A 13,854-nucleotide genomic window follows, 5' to 3' on the forward strand; every position below is an offset into this window, starting at 1 on the left:
CATTTGAGTTGAAAATGAAACTAGGGAAGTCATCTATCTACACCTGCTGCTATACTAAGTGACGTAATTATTACTCGGATTAATTTTGAACATGAATGCGTAAGTGTGAGCTATAGGCAAAGTGTCAGGTTTCTATTACTGTACAACAGGAAATTCTTATACATGAAATGAAACCAAATTTCATGTGCTACAATAACATTTAAACAGTTTTATACAATACTAAAGAGCACTTTGGAAACAAAGCAATGAATGGCAGACATTGTCTTTGCTGGCATTATTAGTGTCCATTGTAATCTATTGCATACCACTGGATTCTGTAGCACATGAGGATTCTAATGGCACTTAGTTTAAGGCCATAGCATCAAGTATGGTAAAGATATTCTTTGTTTATTGAAGCAACGTACAGCCATGGCAGATTTTTGATGAATAATTTTTTAAGTGGTGTGATATGGCATTGTACCCAACTACATCAATGCTTGGTGCCATTTTATCGTGAAGATCATGGTGAGTAATGTAGTCGCTGTGAGATTTCCTATTGTTAATACTTGTGAAGTTAGGTATGTATATTAGTTTGTATAGAGGCATGTGTCAAAGTCTAAATATGTGACCGGATCTTGGAAAACCTACCTTTTGGGCACAAGCAAACTTTTTGGGAAAACTCAAATGAAAATTTCAACACTTTCTTTTAAATTCATTTTTTTACACATTTGGATAAAGCAACTATTAAACCTTCTTGCTGTGAAGTTTCACACCCATAGCTTCTTTTTCCTAGTAGATATGGATGATTATATCAGACCATGTAGTAATTTCACATGCGTGGGATAACAATTAACTTACAAATTGGGTGATTTGTTCAGCTGCTGGAATGGCTAAAACTTAGTCTTAGACAATGACACATGGCATTTAATTGCAGAAAAGTACCAATACTACTTCATTAATCTATCAGAAATGTATTTTAAAGTATTTTAGATGGTAACAATGGAATTATTGGTAAACAAAGTGATTTGTCACCATTTGTCACCCTTAATCACTCAAAGAATTCAATACATTACCATAAAAGTTAGTTTGTAATGTACAGGACAGAAAATTGGCCATATCTCAGTAATGCTTCAAGATATTAAGCTGAAATTTTAACATAAGATAGATGAGCACCTAGTACCTCATTTAAACTATAAAACAGAAAATTGACCAATGTGCCAAAAAGGTAGGTTTTCCAAGATCAGGTCACATATAGGCTTACAGGGTTTGAAGGGATAATTATTAATTTAGATAATTCCTATTTCAATCATAGCTGTACTATTGACAGGCTGTATATTACTAAAGTGCGAATTAAATATCAACTAGTATAGTTACAGGTGTAGATGATCTCCCTTGTTTCATTTTATGATTTCTATTCAAACAAGTACACAAAAAAATACAGAGTAGGGACCATACCACATCAATAAAATTTACTGAAGCAGCACAGTGGAGATATAACACTTCTTATTGTTTTACTGTAATTTAATATCATGGACTACTCCAACTTGATTCAGTACCTTCTGTTGATGTGCAATGGCCCCTACTCTAGTTGAAAAATACAATTTTTTCATGTAGTTTGTTAACTTTTAAAATAATAATTGCAGATTTCGGTAATTGAATTCTTCAATTTAGCAAATGAATTCATCACTTTGGCAATTGAATTTGTTGCATTGGCACAAGAATTCATCATACTTAAATTGTCTTCAAAAAAATAACCACTCATCATGAAGTGAATCATTTTCACCATGGAGATTTGCGCTTCAGACACTAGAAGGTAATCGAAGCTGGTTGTATGCGAAGCTGGTGGCTGTCTGGAAAGTTAATTAGCTTGTTCGTGAGTGACCATGCCCAATACTATAATACAGTTGCGAATGTTGCTGAAGAAGTTGTAGTGGAAGAATTATCTCCTTACAAAGAGTTGTTTACTTACTAAAAGGCGTAAGATTGTGGATTTGTCCTACTAAGCTAAGTTGCATGGGGCATACAAACTAATCTCTACAATTATATAACTCTGTATTAGGCTTTAGAGCATGTGTACAACACTATATGGTCTGTGGAGTGCTGGTCTAGTCCTTCACACATGCGCTTATAAATGGATAAGTGCTATGACAGGATCAATGCCCGGGTCTGAAAGCGAAGACTGCTGTAAAAACAACTTTAGGTATGAAAAGTAACTGTTATATAAATGTAAAAGTGCTTTTTGAAAATGTCTGTGTCTGATCGTATCAACCTTTTCCAATTACCCGTTTACTATAGTTGTACCTGAACAAGGTCTTGTAGCAGCTGCTACATCTTGTTTTTTGTGTTTTCTCCAGCTGCCAATCTTGTTATGGACGAATTCTAATGCCGAAGTGACAAATTCAATTGCCAATGAGACAATTCATTTGTCAAAGTGACGAAATCAATTGCCAAAGCAACAAATTCAATTGCTAAAACCTGTATTATGACTGGCGAAACCACACATATCGCATCAAAAGAAAGAAATGGTGTAGCATGCCCCAGCTTTATCAATTATTGTCTGAAAAGTGAAGTATCCATTACGCTTCATTGTCAGCTATGTTCAACCCATTACACAGCAGTATGAATCAAGAACTGTTCAAAAAGCACCTCTGCAATCAAAATAGCCACTATGAAAAATATGGATGATTTCCGTTACGAAGGGAATCCATCACATGCTACTGCCAAATTGATACTTTTCGTTGTCAGCAAAGATGAGTGGGACACAAAAGAGGACACTGGTAAGTCCATGAAGAATGCATTGTACATACTGTGGTATTCCAACAGGCACCTCTCAGGCTAAAGTGACATCGAACAGTAGAAAAATCAAGTCCGTAGCCGTATTGAGTTACGGTATCAGTTAGGCCACTCCAAATAATTTTCTCTGTTTCCCATTCACCACCCACATCTGGTTACTTTCCATTATTTTCTGGTTATTCTATTCCGTACAGGCTCAATTAAAGTAATCTTGTAATAGTGTTAGCTCACATATCATTGTGTTCTCAAGTTGGCACAAATTCATGTTTGTGTTATTTTTGCAACTTAAGATGAATGTACAAGCACTACGCATGCTTTTATACAGCTTCTATGGTTGTGCCAAGTAAACAATGGCTTGAAAAGCTGCCATCTTATAATGAAATAATGGAAATGGACCACATTCCCGCATGCAAATGTGTCTGAACCGAGGACGGGAAACAGAGAATTTATTTGGAGTGGTCTCAGTCAGTCAGTCAGTCAGTCAGTCAGTCAGTCAGTCAGTCAGTCAGCCAGCCAGCCAGTCAGTCAGTCAGTCAGTCAGTCAGTCAGTCAGTCAGTCAGTCAGTCAGTCAGTCACTAGAAAATTCTGTTAAACAATTTGTTTAAAAATATAGAATTCTGTAGCAACCTGTTGAAAGTATTTCAAGTCAATCTGAATCGTACTGTATAGTGGGTGTGGCACATGAAAAACATCACCCAAAAAACCAGCCTCACCTTTCTCCGATGATGATGAGGTAGTACTGGTTAGGCCCGAACAAGCCTTCAGATTGACTTGAAATACTTTCAACAGGTTACTACAGAATTACTGTATGATGCAAACTTTTTCCCTGCACTTGTTAGAATGTATGAATTTTACTCATATTTTTGGGCTTGAAAAGCTCACTGGTTTCCATTTCAAGAAAGTAATTAAACTCCCTGCCTGCTTTTAACACTGGATTTACTTGTGCTAACAAGTATGAGGAAATTTCAAATAAAGAAACTGGGTAAAACACACATATATTATACATGCCCTTTAAGCTACAAATATGAAACAGAGCAGTGAAGAGATTGAAATTCCCTTTACTGAGAAATAATGTGATTTAAAATTTTCAGCATTATTTTTTTCAATGCAATTTGGTGTGAACACCACTGATCATGGTGTACTATTGCTTGAGTTGTCATATATGAAACTACATACAGTATATACTTTTAAGTCAGGTAGTAGTCTATGATATTGATTTGTTGAATACTTGCCATTGTTTGTTTTGAAGTTCTGAAGGTGCGTGGTTTAGGGATCAATTTTACGTAAGTTGAAATACGGATAAAAAAGTAGTGAAAAAAAGAAATAGCTAAAAGGTTGTGAAACAAGATAGGTTGGCTATACCTGCAGTTATACTAATGGAGATTTTATAATTCCTATACTTCAGCCTATAACCACTACTGAAATAGAGATTAAAAGTCCACTAGTATATAGACAATCCTTCTTGGGTCACAACTTTTAAGCCACTCCCTTGTTTCGCTACTTTTTTTTCATTTGATCCCTAATCCAACTTTCTGCAAATAATTAAGCTGCAACGGAAAATCTGGGCGATAAATGTGAAGCCAGTCAACACAGCCACAGGTACTATCGCAAATCAGCACCTTGCATAGTCAGCAAAAAAAAAACTGGAACACAAAGGAGGACAAAGGAAGTTCATGATACATGTATTATACATACTGAGGTTTGCAAAAAGACACTTCTTGAGATGAAGTAATGTCGATCAGTGAAGAAGCCAAGCCTGTTGTAGCCTTATCTATTGTTGAGTTATGTTTGTCTGAATGCATCAGTTAGTTAGTCCAGCATAAAAAAAGTTAAATGGAAAAATTTAACAAAAATAATAAAGAAATTTGTTGGAAGGGCTTAGAGTTGGTGCATACACATTTATGGGCTGGCTAGTCTAACCAATAACGCCAAGTTGTTATAGAAGCTGTTTTTTGGGTAATATGGTTGGACAAGACTCACTTCTATTCAATGTAAGATGAGTTACTTATGTGAGCATTACACAGTATACAACACTCACTTGCTGGTTCAACAGTGAAAGTTTCAGTATCACTTCCTAAACTATTAGATACTCCACACACATAACTCCCATAACCACTACTATCAGATATTGTAAAGGTATACACTTGATCAGTAGACAACACATCAGATGGATTATCTTGTCTGGTCCAGTTAAAAGTTAGTGGAGCTATACCAGTAGCACTACATGATAGTGTAGCCTCAAACCCAATTGGTACTGGATCAATACTCGATATTGTAGTAATTGGTAGTGCTGTAGAATAGTTGAAGTGAACTAACATAACTGTGCTATTGATCCTCACCTGTTGAATCATATATTGTAAGGCTCCTAGTCTGCATAGTCCCATCAACATCTGGTATAGTACAAGTGTATACTCCAGTATTACCTGATATTGTACTGGCTGCACTAGAACTGATGACTAGTTCACTAGTACCAACATCACCACTAACAGTATTAGCTTGTATTGCTCCACTTGTAGGGATTGGACTACCACCAGGAAATGACCACTGACCATTACTAGTAGTACTACCAGAACGACACACTATTCTTATCTCCATATCTTGATATAGTAGAACAGAACTACTATCGTATGTGATAGTGAAGTCTGGACTGTGTAGGGTGACACCTAATAATGGACAATACACATGAATTATACAAAATTGTCAACATGTGTATGGTACCAGTTTACCATATTTTGCAATAGGTCAGAATGATCCCTGACAAACTCACAGATTATGGTAGAATCTAATTATTTCAATAGTAAGCATACAGAACTGTTTAAGTCCTTGAAATTAGGTTAGGTAATCCTAAGGCTGCAGCACATGTTGCTGCAGACCTTCAGTGCTGGTCACTGTAAAGCATTAATACAATAAATACTTTAGGATTAAGGAAGAAAATCCATCCCTCCTGGAGGAGACTGAGTGTGGCCCCGACTAGACATTGGGTGACCTGCAGTTCGATTCCTGGGGTTGGAAGGATTTTTTTCCTTACTTTGGCCCCTTTTCTGTTACACCTTTTCAGCTATAAGTCACTAAGTTTAAGTCCTTGAAATTAGGTTAGGTAATCCTAAGGCTGCAGCACATGTTGCTGCAGACCTTCAGTGCTGGTCACTGTAAAGCATTAATACAATACAATAATACAAAGAACCTTGTTGCAGTATGTTGTGAATGTAGTCAAAGAACTTTGGAGTGAAAGATAGCCTTGCATTTTTGTCCCAAACACAGGACAAAAATAGCCCTGCATTTGCCATATAGAACAATTTACGCAACTACACTACTATATTGGTGACCACCACGCTATATCAAGGTAGTTGTAGCACTGTGCGTGGGCAGAAGACAATTATATAGTTAAGCAGTGTCCTACCCTAAAATTGAGACAAAAAAAGACAATTAACCGAAGAAGAAACTACCCCAGAAGTATTCCAGAGGTCTTTCAAGGCACGCCTGTATCCAGAGCAAAGTTGATTGTTTCACTGAAGGCTGCTTGGTGAGTCTTGAATAATTGTTTCATGCATATTTCACTCGAGATCCAGTTCAAACTTGGAAGTTCTTTAAATCAGTTAACCACTGTCTTGCCCGTGCTATATGAAAAATGTAGCACTCAATGAGTGTTCTTGAGATAAAATAGAGCACTTGGCTTTGCCTCATGCTAAATTTGTTTTAACCCACTTTATATGTGCTATATTGTATTCATATAGCACTCATAGCAGTGCCTTAACCAATATTAATGGCTTAAAGCCACTAGATAACAGTTGTATAATACATATCTGCATGTGAACTCACATGTATTACTGACATGGTTACTTGTAGACCTTTCATCAGTCGGTTGGCTCAAATTTAAAGTTGATAAGTTTGAAAATTAGAAGTTGCAAGGTAAAGAACAATAACTACAAAGACTTTAACAAAGTAGTCAGGGACAAACTGAGTACAAACACTTCATTCTATTTTGCTATAATACATTGAAATAAACTGAATAAAGTATGATTGCCACATAAAAAATTAAGTACAGTTTAATTTCTTAGATACACAGTAAAACAAGGCTCAAATCAATAAAACCCATACACCATCATCAGTTCATGGAAAGCAAGATATCTTTGTTTCATGCTCATACAATAAAGAGTACATGAGCTATACGTAGGTTTCTATTTATAATGTAGTAGAAATAAAATTTACCATTCTCATTTCTTTGTAGGAATAGCCTTCTCTTTGAATGTAGGAAAAACACTATTATCTATACCATGATGGACTTGCCTGTTTATAATCAATGACTTAAGCCAATTCCAGGTTTGTAGCTAGTTTCAGTCATGAGTTACGGTGATTTAATAAGTGTCTAAAACTTATTTGCCACGTGGTTGCTGTAACAAACCAAATTTCTTACTGTTCAAACTGTCTATACTAATCAGCATAAATGAATTCTTCGCTACTATAGAAAATACAGAAGCAATAAAATGGAATTCAAGAAATGTGCAAAAGTGGTGAACTTTTGCTCAGCCAGTAACAAATTTGAAGATGTACAGCCTGAAATTTCCCTTTCTCGGTAGTGCAATTAGGATAGTGCTGTACAACAGATCTTTGAACAGATCGTATATAGTTTATGAAACAAAGCATTAAGTGAGTGCTGTAGGTTTGTTCAAAATTTTCTTGTCTTAAGTCTAAAGTTCTACAGTGGGTCTTTGCAATTTATTTGAATATGGATTTTATACAAGAAAAAAAACAAGTGGTATGTAAACACTTGAGAAAACACTCTAGTTTGTTCAGAAACAATACTTGTTTCTTTGATATTCAAATTATTTTATAAGACTGCCTGCAATGTGCTGCACAATTGCAAACTTTCAAGCTAATGAAGTACTATGGTCCAAACTACTATGCACATGTACATTTACTCTTGCACAACAAAATATGTAATTACCTTCCACTCTACTAATAGTAGCAGTAGACATAATTGTACCACCATCAGTTACTGTACAAGTGTAACTACCAGTATCACGAGCTCTCACATTAGCTACTGATAATACACTCTGATCAGTACCAGTCAAGTCACCATCACAATCAGGAGAACAATTACTACTCCAACTATAACTCTCTGAACCAGTTGGACCACCAGATATCATACAAGTTAAAGTGACTGACTGAGCTACTGGGAAACTGGTCCTTCCTCCTGGACTACGAGTGATATACACTGGACCTGTAATGTACATGAAATGGCTGGTAATGACGTTAACAAGATACTACATAAACAGCAAATTTCTGTGTATGTGTCGGTCATACTGTAATAATATACATCAGTTGTAATTTCAAACCAATATAAAACATTAATCCTATTTGATACACACACATATGCAACCGAATCTGCAAAAACTCGACTTAATAACATAAATGCCTAAATTGTACAGTATAAAGCACTGATTACAATAAGTAAAATAAATATGTAATAAAATACTGTAATTTTCTAAATGCTTTTTTCTTCATGAAGAAAGGGTCTTATGGTAAAACACAGATATCATCTTTTCACCTACTGAAGAGATATTCAAAACTTTACCAGAGCATACACTTGGCTACATGTAGACAATAAATATTTAGTATCCAAGAATTCTATAAAAGTGCTATTACATTGGGTTTTACAGGTCTGGTCACATATTCCTGAAAAGGAGTAGGAATCCAAATATATAACTCAATAAATTGGGTTTGCTATTTTCGCAGATAATCTAACTGTATAATTATTAACATAATGAAACTTTATTATTAAGTTACCATTTAACAATAGTCTAAGAGAACAATACAGTTGATAAAATTTTCTGCCTCTGCTTGGTCAAAGGAGTGTTTTGTAAATTACCCCATGCATCTTGTATATTAACCCATTTGAAAATATATAGCTTTAAAATCAGGTAATACTTTAGATAAAATTGATCCCAAACATGCATTTGTATAAGAAAATCTAACTCCACTACAAATATTTAAAAATAGTAAAAGTAGTAAAACAATAAATGAATACTAGTATTACAGCCGTGTATGAAAATCAGCCTTATCCGCCAATAGACCGTATTCCAAATGACGTCATGAAAAAAATGGTTGCGGCTGTTTGGGATATTCTAACAATTTCGAGTGAGAGTTCCAATGGGGCTTAATAAGATACAAATCACTATTCAATCCTGGAAAAAGATATTGACCTAAAACTAACAGGTACAGTTATAAGGGTATAAAATCTATTCTCTAACGCCGGGTTAGAATCTTTCAGCTGGTTTTCAAAGTTTAGAAGAAATACTAAATTGTTTCTTTGCTGTAATAACCAAACCTGGTAGTTTCGCCTCAATATCTTGTTTGTTAGTCTCTATATCAATCTTCAAAATCTCAATCGTCATTGGTGATAATACATGAAATTATAAGACTCCCCCAAATAGAAAATTTGTGTGATGTCATTTGGAATACGGTCTATATCTTAGGGAGTTACAGTCCTATAAAGTAGCAACAACAGAAAAATTGATTTGTACAGGAAGTATTGGGAAAATTTAAGGTGCTTACTAAAACAGTTGCAACTCACAAACAGAAACATTTAAGGAGTTAAAATTTGCACCATCATGTTTGTCATGAATAGGGGAGTCAATTACTGGGTAAGTGTTTCCTTGTATCACCTTGTTTCACTACATACAGTACAAAAATAGTGAATAAGATTGATTGTGTACATCATTTCAACGTGATGTTAACAAATGCCCATAACTTGCTTATCCTTGGGTCTACTGCAATGGAACAAAGATTTTGACGAGTTCCTCTTGAGTAGGCGAACAAGATGATATCTATGTTTTGTTATTAGACCCTTTCTTCACCAAGAAAGCGTTCAAAAATTTACAGAATTTTTTTGATGATACACAAGTATTTTACACATTGTATCCTTTATACTGGAAATTTAAGCTTGCACAATTGTGTCGGATTTCACTAGGGTTCCACCAATACAGAAAAATACCTACCAATCCGATACCAATACCTAGCAGTAAATTTTCACCGATACAGATACCAATACCAATAATTGCCACACAATTTACACACCTCTCAAGTTAGCTAGTGTGACTTCTCTATTAGAATATTTTATTGTGCAGTGACTGTTCTATTAGAGTATTTCAATCTTTTTTATGCAAACATATATGTGACCAGATTTTACAAAACTACTCAAACTAATTGAGGCTGGTTTTAACAGACAACTTTTCTGGGTGGTGTGGAGAGCTCAAATGGTGGTTTCTGGCCTTGTGAAGGACCTGGCTTGGTAAGAATCAGTGGTTTACTGGTGGACAGCCTTATAATGTTGGCCAGATGTTTCCTCTGTTGATTTTGCTACATATCAACCACTAAGGAGCCAGCACAGCCCTGTAAACTTGTGTCTGGACTCCAATTGTGTTCTGCCTCCATTTAGAAGCCTACCTCTTGCCCACACCTCCACCCCTTGTGAGCACTTGTGCTTATCCAACTGCTCAAATTTTCTATCTTATTTGGTGGGAAACTCTACAAGCAGCTACAAGTACTGGAAGTGGTCTGAAAGATAATAGATTGATGCATCTTTTGTGTAAATTTCATACGTGTGCTTGCTATCATTGGCAAGTTATGCTGACTTGAATTCTTTAAAACCGTTTATCCCAAAACTTCTAATGTGTGGTTTGGATCGTGTTTTCAAAATCCAGTCACGTATATGTAGTAAGTAGCAGTTGCTCAATGTTTAACAAAGCAATTCCTGTACCATTTATGCTAGAAGAATACTCAATACTATTTCCAGCCTGTTATACCCCACGTTTTACTATCATAGCATTTATGATAATAATTATGATGATGATTGGCATGAGTGGCTATCAATTGGTATCAGAATACCTAAATAACCAAACCGATCAATATCAAAATGCCCAGTATCGGCTCCAATTCAATACAAAACTGATTATCAGTGGAACACTAGTTTTTGATTGATTGTTTTTCATTGATTGAGATACTCTAATAGTACAGTCACCATATTAGAGCAATCAGTTTGCATACAGTTCAAATTACATAGCTAGTTCCGATGGTTTCTATTCAACTGATGCTGTTTCTGTTCTTGTAAAAAAACAAGAAAAAGAAGTAAATTGGATACTGCTCAGTTACAAACAAGTCATAAGTTAAACTACATAATATAAGCAACCCAGTAGAAAGTTGAGCTACAAACATATCACCCTGCAAAATATCACCCTGCAAAGAGTTCAACTACACACAACCAGTAGAGAGTTCATCAACTACAAATAAATTACACTCTAGAGAGATAATTATACTACAAACAAATTACCCTCTAAAGAGCTCAACTACAAACACGCTATCTGAGATCAGCTAGAAATAAGTCATCAGTAGAGAGTTCAGCTACAAACAAGTCATCCAGTAGAGAGTTTAACTACAAAAGTCACACTGTAGAGAATTCATCTAGAGTACAAATAAATCACCCTTCAGCTACAAAACAAACAGCCTGTAGAGTGTTCAGTGACCTAAAACTCACTTGCAATTTAGCTACTTTTGTAACTAAGTTACATAATATATTATTATTGAAGTAACTGTGGTAATAAAACTAGTTACACAGTAATTTGTAACAAGGATTGAGTTCCCACAAGTTGGAATTGTTACATAGTTGCATAATATCTGCCTGTTGAGATTAATTTATATAAAAATTCTATACAATTATTTAAATCCAGATCTTCGCTTTCCTTCCTGTAGAAAATTAAAAAGACAGGTAAAAAGAAGCCCTAAAGCTGGCCTATGGACTGCTTGGAATATGCAAATAGAAAAAGAATAATCCAAAACAGCCAAGCTGTAAAAAAAATGTGGTCCCCTAAAAGCCAGGGTGAAAAAAAAGTGAAATTCAAGTTGGCAGCCAAAAAAAGTTGTGATGGTAGGTAAACGGCAAAAATTTTAATAATGACAATTCAGGTGAATTTGTTGCCAAGTCCTAGGAGGAGGCAGTAAAACTTTACCTAAATTGTCGTTATTAAAACTTTTGCGATTTACCTACCATAACAGCCATTTCTTGGCCATCAATTTGGATTTCACAAATTTTTTCAGCATGGCTTTTTGGCAGCCGCACCCTATTTTACAACTTGGCTGTTTTAGACTAGACCTTAACTACATGCCATAGCAACACTTAAATGCATTGATGTTATTACTTCAAATAGGAGTACAAGCTGAAGTAGTATATGAGCAGAGAACTAAAGTCTGAAGACACTGATAGAGCTGTGGTGTTACACAACTTTATTGTCATCATCTCTATAAACTAGTATAGCCTTCTTGCCTGTATGAATGGGCGGAAATCTGCCTAAAACTATACCTTGATGAGTTCACGATGGGAATAATGAGATACGAAAGTTTCAACTTTATAGACTGTTGCAAAAATAACTTTTGGATGATTTAAAAGCACCTGTAGCTTATGTTATAGTTGTAACACAGGCATGAGGGCTTTTCCTGATATGTATGCCCCGTTTTATAGCTAATACGTAAGTAAAGCTTATCAGGTTGATAGCCTGTACAGGGCCCAAGCCAACATGAGTGCAGCCACTAGATATATTATATATACATACCTAAAATTTTCCAATATGTGTCAGCAGCTAATACATTCTGGTCACGTTTGGTTACAATGGAACGGACATATCCTAGAGATATTTCAGAGAATTGAACGGTGACGATCTTTCTTCTTTGTAACGTAATTATTTAAAATCGCTTGTCCATCTCTACATAAATTGCTGCATCACGTGATTTTCTATACCAAAATATTCAGCTCTAATTAAGGAACACTATGAAAGTTGAGTCATTAAAATTGGTTCATCAGAGAGGCAGATACAAGGCAATTTCTACAAGGTTAGTTTTGTTGTAGTTGTGTAAATAGAATATTGTCTTTATTACAAGGCTAGTTTAGTTTCACATAACATTTTATCATTGTACATCAACAGAGTCGCCTACTAATGGTGAAAAAAGGCCTTTATTTAAAGCCGGTGGCTTCTACTACTGCAAAGATATAGCTGTTTGTTTACTGCCTATTCACTTGGAAGTACATGTACGACAGCGGGCTTTTGCGTAAGGCTATCTTTCAATGTACACCTACAACGCTGGTCCCTAAAGGGTTTTTCCCGTTTCACCTTATTATTAGTTAGGTTAAGTAATCATTTAATGAAGTGGCTATATTTACGGGACCATAACGTAGGATTTTTTTGCTATATTTACAGCATTCCTAAGTGCACATGTGTAAGCATCTCGTGACTTAGTCGGTCACGGTACAATAGCCGGTTGTTTGTTGTATAACTCGAGTATCAAACACACTAGTTGTATGAAGGTAAGTTTTTGGATGAGTTCAAGGCAAGCTAGGGTTGGAGCGAGTGAAGCAAGAATTTCGGCGAAGCCAGGCCAACCCTAACTTACCTTGAACTCACCCAAAAACTTCATACAGGCAGTGAAAGTCATCATTGTGTTTAACAGGCAAACGTCAGGTTAACGTTAGGATTAGGGTCGGGTTCAGGTTTGGCTTCTTCTTCATTGGTATGGCTATGGGTTAGACTATATAGCTACTATTGTATAATTGTAACATTTAAATAGTACAAAAGCAAGAGGAGTAGCCAGCAAGCACTGGTGGTACAGTGGTAGAACGTGGGTACTCCAAACCTGGATGTGTGAGTTCAAGCTTCGGTCACATCACACCTTTTTTCTTCGTTTCTTATACCTTTTCGTGTCATGATTTTCTCTAAGCTTTTTAAAATAACAAATGTAACAAACTAAGTCACGAGATGTTTGCACATGCGCACTTAGGAATACCATAAATATAGCAAAAAAATCCTACGTTACAGGCCCGTAAATATAGCCACTTCGATCATTTAAAGTCTCCAGTTCTTGTTAGGTTAAGACTGCAGTACATGCTGTCAGACCTTCAGCGCTGGTCACTGTAAAGTACTAATAATCAAGACACACGATAGTGTGTCGTGCGGCCCAAGAAGCCGGCGCGCCACACCGTGAGTATATTAACAGGAAGAAAGAATCAAGACACATGATAGTGTGTCGTGCGGCCC

General features: G+C 35.8%; 2 protein-coding genes across 2 annotated transcripts in view; both read right to left on the reverse strand.

The window, feature by feature from the left end:
• Positions 1-13,854, reverse strand: part of LOC136255292 (neural cell adhesion molecule 1-like) — a 166,533-nt gene that overhangs the window by 17,569 nt on the left and 135,110 nt on the right. The gene's annotated exons all lie outside the window — the stretch shown is intronic.
• LOC136256484 (hemicentin-1-like) overlaps positions 4,673-13,854 on the reverse strand; it is a 47,871-nt gene continuing 38,689 nt past the window's right edge. Inside the window, exons 10-13 of the mRNA XM_066049457.1 lie at positions 7,719-7,994; positions 5,113-5,436; positions 4,812-5,063; positions 4,673-4,755 (exon numbers count right to left, since the gene is read on the reverse strand). Of these exons, the coding sequence (XP_065905529.1) occupies positions 4,673-4,755; positions 4,812-5,063; positions 5,113-5,436; positions 7,719-7,994 (935 nt within the window). The remainder of the gene's footprint in view (positions 4,756-4,811; positions 5,064-5,112; positions 5,437-7,718; positions 7,995-13,854) is intronic.

This window comes from Dysidea avara, chromosome 5 (genome assembly GCF_963678975.1).
Source record: "Dysidea avara chromosome 5, odDysAvar1.4, whole genome shotgun sequence".
NCBI lineage: Eukaryota > Metazoa > Porifera > Demospongiae > Dictyoceratida > Dysideidae > Dysidea > Dysidea avara.